Below are 14088 nucleotides of genomic sequence, written 5' to 3'. Positions count from 1 at the left end.
GATGTCAGTTAAAAAGCAGGTTTCGACTGAGTTCTTCAGAAGAAGAAACACGGGAGGAAAAAAGTTGTATCAAAAAGGAAGGTCTAATTGACAGACTGTCTTTAATTAAAAAGTCAATATAATTATGAAAATACAAGACTGGTCATGTGTGTTTTTAAGTAACAACCTACTTCCAGAACCTCTCATTCTTGTGGAGTTGTAAATATATATATATATATATATATATAAAATTGATAAAGTATGTAAAATCAGGAATGCAGATACTTCTATGAGGAGTATAGCATAGATAAACCCAAAGGCTAAGGCAATGAAATTAGAACATGGTTTGTAAGAAGAAAGAAAATATTCAGGAAAAAAAAATAATAAAACATTGAAACTGGTAGAAACTGAAACCTGAATCCTTCAGTTTTGCAAGCTTGCCAGATTTTCCATAATTGTATAAACCTATTGTCAGTAATCATAATGACACGGCTACAAAAAGCCTGAAATTTTATTTCCTCAAATGTTTCTGAATTTGCACTGGAAAAGATGTTTTTTTAGTGTGTGATTCTTTTTTTAAAACAAAACAAAACAAACAAACAAACAAAAAACACAGTTATCTAGATCTGCTTTTGCTCAGAACTTTGCCATTAGCAGTATGTCTGAGTAAGAACAAAGGAAGGAAGACAAAGGCCAGATAGATAAGGCCACTGATTTAGATCTGTTGCTATTCTGATACCACTTCTTCAGCTGCATACCTGGAGCAAAGAAACACTTTCCCCCTCCCCAAACAAAACAAAACAAAACAAAACAAACAACAACACTAAACCCGTTTTAAATATCTTAATAGGGTTTCCAACTGCCTCAACATTGTTTCCATAATGTGCACAACCACAGTAAGAATTTGTCCCCATGTCCACGCTTTATTTTTAACTTGTATATTTTTCTAACTAAATAATCCCATGTATAAATAATGTGAATGTACTCATTAACCAAGGAATGCATCCAGATTCCATTTAAAGATTACATGTCTAGATTATCTTTTTCAGTTTTACTATCAGCAAATGGACACTATAGAAATGGTTTGACTTCTTTGTGCTTTACTTTTCCCATTTATACTTGTGGAGATAATGGTGGATTTCTGTGTATGTCTTTTGCATTTAGACACAAAATTTATCTTCCCAAATTAAGAGGATAACTTCCATACACACTTGATGAAGTTGAGGTCCTACAGAGGCAACTGGGAAGAATAAGAACCTAAATGAATATCTTGTTAAGAGCAAATGGAAGAATGTCACTGATGACTGAATATTTCTGATGAACAGTTTATCACAGAGATTCTTTCTTCAGGCAGTTACTCTCAGAGTGAGATTTAGAAAATGAAGAGGCAGAGGGTATTCAGAAGCCAAGGGTTTGCTAGTCTGAAGTGCTTGTGACCCAAATACAATTACTACAGAACAAGAGCTCTTGATCTTCACAAGATCTTTTAGAGATGCTGTTATCATGTTCCTGCATGGGATGTCATTTTTCCTACAAAGTGCTCCAAGTTTATGTATGAACAAGGACCTAAGCAAGCAAATGCTGTGTTGAAATTAGACCCATTTTGACCTTCAGAGGTCCCTTCCAATGTAAATTATTCTCACAGTGAGTCAGCTTTAAGTTTCTCATATGCCAGTTCTTAAAAATAAGGAGATCAAAGAGATAAAAGAGGATTTTATATACTGGTTCTGTTTTGGGACTCTCACTACAAGTAGGACATCGAGGTGCTGGAGCATGTCCAGAGAAGAACAATTAGGCTGGTAAAGGGCCTGTAAAACAGATTTTAAAAGGAGCAGCTGAGGGGACTGATGTCCATCCTAGAGAAAGGGAGGCTCAGGGGATACCTTATCACACTGTACAATTATGTTAAAGGAGGTTGTAGAGCAATGAGGATTGGTACTTATACCAAGTACCAAGTGACAAGGCATGGGAAAATGGCCTCAAGTGGCATCATGGAAGATTTATTTTGGATACAAATAATGTACATATACCCATTGCTACTCATCCCGTACCTATCCTTTCATCACTTCTCAATGGAAGAGGAGAAAAGACTTCTCCTCATAACCTCAGATAAGCCAAGTGATCTTGTGCCCTAACCACACCGGCTGAGAAAGGGGAAGCTGCTTCAGGTAGAAGAAGTGGTGTGGGGAGAGGGAGGGACATGTCATGGGAGTAACTGAGGAGCAGAGGTTCCTATTTCAGCATTACCTTGTGAAGAGAGTTGCATTACAGCTCATGGTAATATACTTACAGACACAGATTGGTTAGGCTTACAAACACAACCATTGAAAGACATTCTTTAAAACAAAGATACAGAACACCCACTTTGCTACCGAGGTCCTGCTCTTTCTCCTGTTTCAGTTGGTCATCAATAAAACCACTGCAACAAACTGAGACAAAAAATAACACCCTTCTTATCTCTAATGTTATGTGAAGGTTGGTTTTCTTGTTTGTGTTTGTGCTCCTGTCTTCCTAGATGTCTAGAACTAAAACAAAAATGTCTTGTTTGAAGAAAGGACGAGGCCGAAATGTGGGTGTGGAAATGCAGGAAGCAGCTGAGATAAGCAAATTCAAATCAATAAAGAGCATCTTCTCCCCATGGGCCAGACAAGTAACCAGAAGAGAAAAGACTGTAAGAGAGAGGAGAGAAGCTGCCCAGACTCTGCTGCAGACAGAAGTGCAAGGTGAGAGCACACTGCTTCTCCCAAAACTATCTGAGCAACACATGAAGGTTTATGATGCCTTTTTAAAGACTTCAGCTGAAAAACTGTCACAAGTTTTATGAGGATGCTCTATAAGCCAAAGTGAGGAATAGGCCCAAGCCTTTATTTTTCTAAACAGCATTCGTTCTCTTCTTCAGGTTATCTCTGAAGTCAGGCGCATTACCAGATTAGGTTTTAAGCAGCCACGGTGGAAGAGATCTGCCTGGGGAACAAGAATGAAAGGAGGGATTGAAAATGCTCTGGAGCAATCATGGTATGCCTAAAGAAATAGTCCAACGGTTTCCCTCCTTGTATGACTTGGTCTTATATGTTCTGTAGTTTGATGGTGTTTTGCTCTGAAGAAGGTCTGGGCAGGCAGAGGTAAGTGATTCTGACTGTTTTGTGTGTCCCCAGATCCCACATCTGTCTGGGCCTGCTGACACTGTCCCAGTTGATACACAAGGGACTGCGACACAGGACCTGGGTGGAAATGGTGAAGCTGAGCTCCTAAAGCAAACCCCACATCGCTGGACAGAAGTCTGAAGATCTCAGGGAGGAGCCAGCTCAGACAGCAGCCAAGGAAGAAGATGAAAAGGAAACTGAACAGATTGCTTGGAAATTATCAGTAAATCCTTCTTTATTTCTATCATGCCATAATTTAGTTAGTGTTTTTCTCTGTTCTTCCCAATTCTCCCCACTTCTTTTTTCCTACTTTCCTTTCTTTATCTCATCCTCTTTGTTTTCCACAGTTTTCTCCATCTGCCATTTTCAAAGGTTTCCCTCAGCCTACCTGCTGTCCAGCTCTCCCTCCTCACTCCCATGCATCAGCTCCATGCAAAGGGATCCCCTTTCCAAACTCTTTCCAACCCATTGCCTGTGAGCCCTTCTGAACTTGTTTCTCTCATGCCTTCTTATTTTATCCCATGCAAGTTCTCCAAAGCTTCTTCAGATTTATGAGCTTTTGGACAATCTGACAGCAGTAGAGCTCCCATCCCACATCCAAGCCCTAGACAGCATTCCCACCAGTATATCATTTCCCCAGTGATTAGGGCTGCTGCCCAGTCAGACAGAACTGGTAGACTCAGCTGTTGGAAGCCTGAGTTGAAAAGATAATTGTTCTTACATTTTCCTGACTCCTAAGTGTGAAATTTGCTTCAGGTACTTTCTGAGATGAATGTGTCAGTAAATGCTGTCCCTGTTTTTCATAAACACATACAAACACACTAACAATAATTTTCTAACAAAATCATATTTACTCCACCAGTGATCCAAATAACAGCAACTTTGGGCATGGCCTAGCTCCTCCTGGCAGCCTGTGTGCTAAAGTAAGGTGAACAAGCGTCTCACACACACTTGACCCAACCACAGGAGATGCTGGAGGCCTCCAGTGAACTGAAAGCTGGAAGTGGCCATTCCATTCTAAACCAGGGACTTCCAGTGGGGAGTGCATGTTCTCTCACTGTGCAGTAACAAATGCCAAGCAAGGTGTATGTCAGCTAAACATTTGCTGGCAACAATTTATATTGAATCCTGTCACAGCAAACTTACACATTCTCCACATCAAGTTCAGTATCTTTTCCTCACCGTGTATAGTAACAATATTCCACAGTGAATGGTAGAGCTAAACAGTTTCCTGGAGAAGGTTGTTGTAAGCCAGGGTATTGCATGTAGCTATGGCATTTTTCAGAGTCTGCCAGAAGTAGGGCTGAGATCGAGGGTTAGTCGGCCATTCCAGCACAGAACTTCTGCACAGCCTTTTCCTCAGCCTAACATACCGGGACTTCTGCAATATCTTCTCGAGAAATATCAAGATAATCACATCAATCTTTTCATCTAGAAGGCGCTGGTGGGCCATGTAAAATGTTGTCTTGAAGCTGCCACTTTTAATATACTTGTTGGTTAGCACAAATATGGTCTTTTTGCTCAGTTGAATGCTCTGGGAAAGGTTGTCAAAGACTGGCTGTCCTGGAAGCCAGTCCCTTTCTTCTAGGCATAAATTGAACTTTCTGGTTTTTTGATCTTCCAGCTTTTCAACCAATTCTGTCATCACCCATTCATTCACAGCTGGATCTGTATTGTCAAAGGCAATAAATGCATCATAGCAAGTATCTTGTAAAGGTAAACGTCTATAGCCCTTCAACTTTGCAGTGCAGTAATGATAACTATACCACACATCCCAGAAATATAGGTGGCTCATAACAGCAAACACCATAAAACCTAGGACAGCTGAAGCTGATAATGCATACATGATCAAATAGGAGGTGTCCAACTCGCAAGTATACAGATCCAGGAAAACCAGACTCTTTCCTTTATGTGCCCCTGGGCCAGCACATGTCACATCTGTGGCCAGAAGAGGAATAGTCACTTGAGTCTGGTTGATCCACCAAACAAACCACACTGCATCACAATTGCACTTGAAAGGATTGCCATGCAAAAGCAGCATCTTCAGGTTGTTAATGACATTTTCGGGGAAGCTAGATTTCTTAATTATTTGGATCTTGTTTGAACTGAGATCCAAGTATTGCAGTCCAATTGCACCTCTGAGAAAATATTTGGTTAGCCGTTGAATGTGATTGTTTCGGAGAATCAGTTCTTGGAGTGTGGAAGTGCAATTGGACAGTTCTCGGGGAACAGTAGTCAGAAGGTTGTTGCTGAGGTCCAAAGTTGTTAGTTTTTTCAGCAGGTAGAGTTTTCCCCACTTGAAAGCCTTCAACCGGTTATTGGTTAAGTTGAGTATCTTGAGTTCTGGAGGCATAGCTTCAAAAACATCAGAAGGCAAAAAACTGAGTGAGTTAAAGGAAATATCCAGTTTTTCCAAGTTGGTCAGATTCTTGAAAAATGACAGGTATCTAGCATTCCCATCCATCCATAAAACATCTAAACGATTTCCTCTGAATTCTAAAATTTTAAGAGATTGGCTTTCCATCCCTGTGCTAATAGAGGTAGAAATCTCATTCTCATTCATCATCAACTTTTTCAGATAGGCTAAGTTTTTCATGAAATTAAGGACATGAGTAACACCTTCTGCCAGAAAATAATGTTTGTTGTTGCTTAGGTCTAGAATTTCTAAAAGTTTCAGCTCTTCGAAAGCAGTCGAGTATAGCAAGTCAATCCTGTTGTTAGAAAAATCCAGATATTTCAATCCAGACAGGTAGTGGAATTCACTTCCATTTAAAGTTTGACTTATTGCATTACCTGACAAGTTGAGGCATCTCAGGAAATCAAGATCCCGGAAGTCTGAGGGGCTAATAAAAAAGATGTTGTTTCTGCTTAAATCCAGAGTTTTTCCATAATCCAGACAATCCCTATTTACTGAAGGTCGGTAGGAATTAGCTTCTTTGTCTTTGGACTTGCAACTTCGGCCATACTCATCATACCTGAAATAATGCATCTCTTGTAAAACTTGTCTGTTGCGTTGCTCTACTGAAATCCTGGGATTAGAGCAAATTCCATAGGAGTTGCTTTCACTTGAAGAAGGAGAAATTTTATTCACTGACAGATCTATGACTTTAAGAGCTTGGAATCGCTTGAACACTGTTAGGTCAGCAACTTTAATAAAATTAGTCCCAAGATCCAACACTGTTAGATTTCTAAGATTGAGCAATGGATATAGATTTTCTTTTTTCAGTTCTTTAAAGACATAACCCCTGATCCTCAGGATTTCCAGATTTGAGAGGGTAGAAAATGTCTTGGACAGGTTCAAGGATGGAGAATACATTTGAAGTTCAAAATTAAAGGACAAATCCAGTTCTACAAGTCTGGGGACAAACTTCAAAAACTGAGCATCTCCAATCTCCTTCATGAGGAAATTTTGGGAGAGGTCAAGCTCTTCGAGATTCCTTGTGTTTTTAAACCAGCTGCTGGGTATATTCCGAAGAGAGTTACTGTGAAGTCTCAGAATTCTTAATTTTTTCAAGGAATAAAAAGCCTTTGAATGTATCTTAAGTGCATTATTGGGGCAGGGAACACAAGGATATGGGGCATTATAGCAACGTGGGCAGTTACCACTGAGATCAAGAATTTCTAGGTTGTGAAGGGCACTTAAATCGTATTCCTGAACCTCTTGAATTATGTTATTGTAAATATACAATTCCTTTAAAGTAGAGGACAAGTTGGGTGGAATATGAGTTATGTTGTTAGACTTCAGGGACAGCACTGTCAAATTTTTCAGATCCAGAAAGGCTGTTTGTTCAATTTCAAAAGAAACATTGCATGGGTTACGGTAGTAACAGTTCTGTCCCAGATACAATATTTCTATGTTTCTTAGTTCTGAAAAATTAGCTTTTTGGATAGAAGAGATACTGTTTGCTTCTAGACTTAGCAGACTTAAAGTACTAGGAAGACCCCGGGGTATTTCCGACAACTGATTTGCATCCAAGTACAATGACTTCAGTCTTGTCAGAGCAGCAAAACTGCCATTCTCAATTGTTGGTGTCCTGGTGCACACATGATCTTTGGGCCCCAGCCTGACAGGCACGCAGTTGCATCTAAAGTCAATCTCCACAAGCCTTTCAAGATAAGCAAAAGATGTTGGATAAATATGGGGGATATGATTAATAGTCAGGGTCAGGTTTGTAGCATTTGCGGGGATCCCTCTGGGGACTTCTGTGAGACGACGATCGCTGCAGTCCACTCTCACTGAACCTTCAGAGGCTTCTACATCACAGGGTAAACTTTTAGGAAACCAAGCTCCTGACAACAACAGTGGAAATAAGAAAAGCAAGACAAATGGCAGTGCATTTGATGTCTCTGCATGAGGTACCTAAAAATAAGGAAATAGGGAGGTATTAATTGAGTGTAATGGGAACATGTGACATAGGACATCCGACCAACCATGTACTGGGTTAAATATTCAGTTCATCTGGGACCCTGTCTTACAGCGGCCAGAAGTGGATGTGCAGGAAGGATTCTAAGTATAGGGGACAGCTTATATTGGTATTTCCTCAAATGCTTTCTTTCCTCTCTTATCCCTAAACATAGTAGTGACATGATAAATATCACTTTCTAAGTAATAGATCTTAAAAAGTTAAAAATTCTGCTAACGATTACAAGATGGTTGATTAAAGTCTGAGAATTTTATTTAAGGGGAAAGAGTGTTAGACATCCAGCAAATTGAAATTGTATAATATACATAAATAAGTAAAGTCAGGATTTAGAAGCAGACAAAAGCATAAAAGAAAATCTATAGCCAATTAAGAACTAGTATACATTTTCAAAAATGTACTAACAGCTGCATGTATAATTCAAATTTCACATAAGCATTCTTCCTCTATTATGTGTCAGAATAAATGCATGGCTGACCAAAAACAGTCAGTGACTATGCCTCAACTGCAGCCAACTGTGTCCTGGGCTGCATCAAAAGAGATGTGGCCAGCAGGTCAAAGGAGGGGATTGTTCCCCTCTACTCTGCCCTCGTGAGGTCCCACCTGGAATGCTGCATCCAGGTCTGGGGTCCTCAGCACAAGAAGGATGTGGACCTGTTAGAACTAGTCCAGAGGAGGGCCGCAAAGGTGATCAGAGGGCTAGAGCACCTCTCCTATGAAGAAAGGTTGTGACAGCTGGGCATGTTCAGCCTGAAGAAGAGAAAGCTCCAGGGAGACTTCATTGTGACCTGATGGAGAGGGACTCTTTACTCAGATAGGTAATGACAGGACAAGGGGGAATGGTCTTAAGCTAAAAGAGGATAAATTCAGGTTAGACATTAGGAGGAAATTCTTCACTCGGAGGGTGGTGAGGCACTGGAACGGGTTGCCCAGAGAAGCTGTGGATGACCAACCTGGCCCCTATTTCAGGGGCAATGGAGTTATCTGATCTTTAAGGTCCCTTCCAAGCATATGTTTCTATGATTCTATGATTCAATATACTTTAATATCAGCTTGCATTTTCACTGTCCAATAAAAACAGAGGGCCAAGAGGGCACTGCATCAGTGGTAGGTCTGAAAGTGAAAATCAAACACAGATTTTAAATGGAACGTTTATCTTAAAAGAATTACAATAATTCAATATTCAGGGCCAAAATCCCATAAACATTTGTAGAGCCTTGAAAAAAACACAGTCTCTCAAGTCTTTGTGATCTTGACTACTTTACAGAGTAGTGTGTATGGTGGGAAGAGCAATGGGATTTTAATACTTCATGACATGCTAGTTACTTCTTCAGCAGCTCTGAGTGACAAAGATGCCCTGGCCCTGACACCAGTGACAGCCAGCCAGCCAGGCGTGCTGCCAGCCTTGGCTTGCCTAGCAGAGGCAGAGGGGCCATGACCATTTTGCTGCATTGCACAGCTTCATAACTGCCTCTGTCTGGTGCAGGCCAAAAAGTTTCAAGATGACCAAAATGACCATAAATCAAAATAATTACTTTCTACCCGAAGAACTCAGTTTTGAAGGACTGCAGATAGATACATGGTACTCAATGCTCTTTAAAAAACAGAATTATTTACTCATAGAATAATACTGACTAAATGTAGATAACCAGGTAAGCAGCTGAAAATCATGTGATTAGGTAAAGTATTCAAGATACTTGGAAATGTTTTGGCTTTTTATCTGGCTAGCATGAACATATTAAGACTTTCTCATGATATAGACAGTATGTGAAAACACTGCTGAGCATTTCCTTAGACATGCATTGTAGATGACATAGATTAATTAGGAATTCATGTTTTACGATGTGTTTACTTACACCACTATATCCCTTCAGTATGCAAGTATAACTTCGTGTTTCTGCATTACCTCAGATAACAATACTAAATCTCCTGGTTCATCTCTGTGTCTGGAGGAGCACTCTAGCGATTAGCAGGTCAGCTAGTGGAAGAGAAGCTAGATCAAGTCTCTCACAGCACTGCAATTCTAGATTCAACAACTGAGTGGAGTCACTTTGGGGATTCAATCAGTCAGCTTCAGAATATAAAGCTTCAGTATATAAGGAAAATTGTTAAAAACCAGTGCAGATCTTCCACTATGTTGGCATATGAAAATCATATCAATTTCCTGGTAGTGCATTACACCACAGCCCTTCCTCTACCACTACTTCCCTTCCCATTCCCACAAAGAGACACAGAGCTTTCTTCCCATCAGAAGGTCCAAAGAAAGGGAAGATTTGGTTAAATGTGCAATGTGTCAATGTGTGCTTGCAGCCCAGAAAGCCAGCAGTATCTTGGGCTACACCAAAAGAAGTGTGGCCAGCAGATCAAGGGAGCTGATTCTCCCCCTCTGCTCTGCTCCTGTGAGACCCCTTCTGGAGTCCTGCATAAAGCTCTGGGGCCCCCAGCACAAGAAGGACATGGAATTACTAGAATGAGTGCAGAGGAGGGCCACAAAGATGATCGATTCGGGTTAAGCACCTCTCCTACAAAGACAGTCTAAGAGAGCTGAGGTTGTTCAGTCTAGAGAAGAGAAGGCTCCAGGGAGACCGTATTGTGGCCTTCCAGTACCTAAAGGGGGCCCACAGGAGAGCTGAGGAGGAACTTTATGTCAGGGAGTGTGGTGATAGCACAAGGGGTAAACTGAAAGAAGGTAGGTTTATATTAGATATAAGGAAGAAATTCTTCTCTGTGAGTGCGGTGAGGCACTGGAACAGGTTGCCAAGAGAAGCTGTGGAAGCTCCATCTCTGGAGGTGTTTAAGGCAAAGCTGGATGGGGCTTTGGGTAACCTGATCTGGTGGGCGGTATCCCTGCCATAGGTTGGAACTAGATGGTCTTTAAGATCCCTTCCTAACCAAACCATTCTGTGATTCTGTGAACTATGAAATATCCAGGTTGATAGCCATGACTATAATTTATAAATTACTTAGGAAAAGCTGACCTGGACTAACCAGACTATGGCCATGAATTCCAAAGCAATGAGTCGTTTCTTTATTTTCAACTTCTGTGAATCATATTTTAATAAAAATTACTTTCATTTGCTTTATAGTAATTCACTTTGGAAACTCACACAAAGTGAAGACATGGATATTATCATTCACCATTGCTTCAGTACAGTCTTGGATGAAAAAGATGAATAAGAATAATCAGAGTAAGTGGGGAGCTAATTTGGAGAAGATAAAATACATTAATTTCCCTACACTGTCCTGCTTTTTATTTATTTTTTTTTTAAAGTATTCTCTTTTTATCCATTAATATGGGCAGGAAAGGGGGAGGTAGAAGAAAGGGTACTACCACTGACATTCATTACATGGCAAACAGAAGGTCTGTCTTTGAATGAAAAGAGACATTGCAGAAGAAAAATACAGATACATCATTGTAAGTATTCTGCCTTCCTTCTTTTCCAAGGACCATACCATATTATTCGTGTAAATGACTCTTTACTAGACTAGAAAAAAATCCTAAGTGAGAATGTGTTTTATTTTATTGGTACTGTTCATTCATGTCCATGCCATGACATGTTCTAGTCACCTGGCTTGGGAAAAAGAATGGACTTGCCAGTCACTGGAACCTGTGTCTAATGGTAATCTTAAAATAAGGAAGGAAAACCTCTGCTGCTAACTGGGGGCAAACCACAGGTTTGCTGCTGTTGAGGAAAACTTAGTCAGAATCAAGCTTTAAAGATTGCTAACCCAACTTAAAAGCCTCCATCCAAGCAATAGATTAGGACTTGGGCAACATGAGATTGCTGCCTAGATCATCACAAACTTTCTATGTGTTTCTATTCAGACACTGCACTCGGGAATCAAATTTTGCATACTTACTTGGGTTCCTCAATGCAGTGCCATCAACCTGGGCTGCACTGACATCCAGTGAAGCAGGGCCTCTCCTCAGGCGCTGCTCAGCTCTCCGAACATCGAGGGAGCTGTGCCTGACTGCACGCCTACCAGAGACAAGGAACTGCATTGCTAGGTGCCTGGAAGCAGGTGCAATGAATCTGAGCCCTTAAAGTCTTCATGAATATGCTTGAAAGTTCCTTCAGGTGTCAAAAAAAAAAGCCAACTGAGACTTGCAAAACACTCAGATTTTCAACTCCTACTTGTTGCTCTATTTTGGGGAATCCTGGCATCTTTGCACAGCAAGCCTAGCTCTCACTTTCTTTGTGTTTCATTTCTGCATATACTTTGGGTTCCCATACCCTTTCAATGTATTAGCTATTTTAACTGCAAACTGTTACATTCTGGTGTTGTGTCTAACTGCTCATATGCAAAACACTTTGTTATAGAACCAGAACAAATAAAGAAAAAAAATTGCTTAAATTAGAAGAAATAGGCAATGACTTGTACAAAGTCCTTGTAATGAGAAACTAGTTTAAAAGTACAGCTAGGGTATGTATGTGAGCTGTCCTTTTCTCTGTGAAGGAAAGAGAAATTTTGTGTTTATAAAAAGTTCAAAACTACTTATATTCTGATATTAACTGAGCACATGTGCTCAGTAATCTGTAATTGAATTCAATCTGAACTGTAGTATTCTTCAAATATTCAGAAACAACATGGCTGGGTGTCTCTTAATGAAGTGTTTCTGTAATTGCTGCATATGAATTTTAAAAGGTGAAAGATTGAAAGGCTAGAGAGCAAAGAACACCACAGAAGTTAAAACTGTTAGAAAATACATTATTATAATACTCCTGCAAACATATCAGAGCAAATAAATGCCAGATTTCCTTTCCTGTCATTATGAATTGCAGCTTATAGCCACAACAGCATATATAGACTTTAGAAAGCAAAATATATTATTGAAAACCTTTCTCAACAGTTCCAATTACAGAGTTATAACAACAACTTTAAAACAAAAGTTTCACATACCATTTTTGTGTGCTTCCACAGCTGAAAGATTTGTCGTTGGAGAAAACTGTAAACCAGAACAGAAGAAAAGAGCATGAAAGAGGTCCCCACTGGTTCAGGTCAGACAGAGAGGAGAGTGTAGCATGACATAACTCACTCAAGACAACAGCAGTAATACAACTTTATCTGTTTTCTCTTCAGCTGAACAGCAACTTGAGAAATAATTAAACATGAAACAACTGCTGCAGCCCACTTCCTCAAATATCTGTCTTTAAAATTAAAACAGTAGTAACTCAGTTACTCCTCCACCCCCATTAAAAGAACTGAGTACTATTTTTTGCCTTTTAAACAAATTCTCACATTACTCATAAATCCACGTGCTGCTGTGACAAAAGATTTTTTTTTTTTTTTTCTTTTGGTCTCTTATGCCACAGTTTGCTCTCTTCCCTGCCACTTTGGAACATGCTTCTTATTTTAAAAACTGTGTGTTTCACCTATCTGCAGATCTACAGGCTCATAGCTTAAGAAACTATAACAATAACAAGACCTACTCTAAGTTAAACAGTCAAGCCATGGAGAATCCTGAAAGAGGACTATTACAAAATACTCAGAACAAGAAAACAAGGTTAATCAGACAGGAGAGAAATGTGTTATGCAAGGGTAGAACTCACTTGAGACAACAAAGATTTATAGAAGCTCAAGTTCCTTTTTTTTTTTTTTCTTCATTTTTAGTGCAACCTGTATGACCACAGAAAGACGTTAACAATATTTTAAATTTGGAAGTTTAATATTTTTTATTATTATTGTGGAGTCTCCTTCCTTGAAGATATTCAAAAAGCATTTGGATGCCATCTGGTGCAATGTGCTGTAGGTGACCCTGCTTGGCAGGGGGGTTGGACTAGATGATCTTTAGAGGTCCCTTCCAACCTCAGCCATTCTGTGATTCTGTGATTATTTGGGGTTCCTTTCTACTACTAATAGCTTTTTACTAAGAATCTTTTCAGTGCCTAATACAAACAGACAAATCTCTTAATAGATTTTTTTTTCCATTAAGAATTCAGCTTCATTGAATAGGATTTAGGGAAACAGAAGGAAAACAGAAGCGAAAAAAAAAAGAAAGAGTGGCAAGGACATGGAAAACAGCATATTAAGAGATAGAAAGTGCTGTGAGTTTCATATTTAGAAGTTGCTATGCTTAGCAGTACAGGATAATTTGATGGTTAGGATATTTATTAGTGTTAATTTATTCATTTTATTTATTTTTCTGTACATATTTTTCTTTACATTTTGAATATCCATTCATAATTTCTTTGACTGTTGTGGAGCTGATCTCGTTTTGAAAGACTGAAACCCAATGAAAGAACAGAGACTTAACTTGCAATCATGTTTTAAAATCCCCATCTTTTCATGGCTGACTCATATAAACAAAAACAAGAAAGCACACAGAAGAAAACATTTTGTGTCATTACCATTTCAATCAAGGAGTAGGAAAGGGCTCATTAATTCATGATAGGTTCGGGACTGTGTTTCTCATATTTTGTACTTGATTACTAAAATACTGTAATAGTAATAATAAAAAGATTAGCTTGCTATTGACAAGTAACTGGATTTTTTCTTTTCATGCAAGATGCACTGAGGTTTTCATTTAGGGTTATTATAAATAA

The 14088-nt window shown here is 39.4% G+C and overlaps 1 protein-coding gene across 3 annotated transcripts; it reads right to left on the bottom strand.

Moving 5' to 3' along the window:
* Positions 1-472: 472 nt before the first annotated feature.
* TLR7 (toll like receptor 7) lies at positions 473-13081 on the bottom strand. 3 transcript variants are annotated; one of them, XM_068683044.1, is made up of 3 exons: positions 12976-13081; positions 12446-12491; positions 473-7482 (listed from the first exon to the last, which is right to left on the bottom strand). In XM_068683044.1, the coding sequence occupies exons 2-3, from the start codon at positions 12446-12448 to the stop codon at positions 4342-4344; spliced, it is 3144 nt and encodes a 1047-aa protein (XP_068539145.1). In that variant the 5' UTR covers positions 12449-12491; positions 12976-13081; the 3' UTR covers positions 473-4341. The 3 variants fall into 3 exon arrangements, with proteins under 3 accessions (XP_068539145.1, XP_068539139.1, XP_068539133.1); XM_068683038.1 differs by lacking the exon at positions 12976-13081 and adding an exon at positions 12582-12834; XM_068683032.1 differs by lacking the exon at positions 12976-13081 and having other exon boundaries at positions 12446-12581.
* Positions 13082-14088: the final 1007 nt, after the last annotated feature.

This window comes from Anas acuta, chromosome 1, assembly GCF_963932015.1.
Source record: "Anas acuta chromosome 1, bAnaAcu1.1, whole genome shotgun sequence".
Taxonomy (NCBI): Eukaryota; Metazoa; Chordata; class Aves; order Anseriformes; family Anatidae; genus Anas; species Anas acuta.
This window is presented reverse-complemented; position numbering and strand designations above follow the sequence as displayed.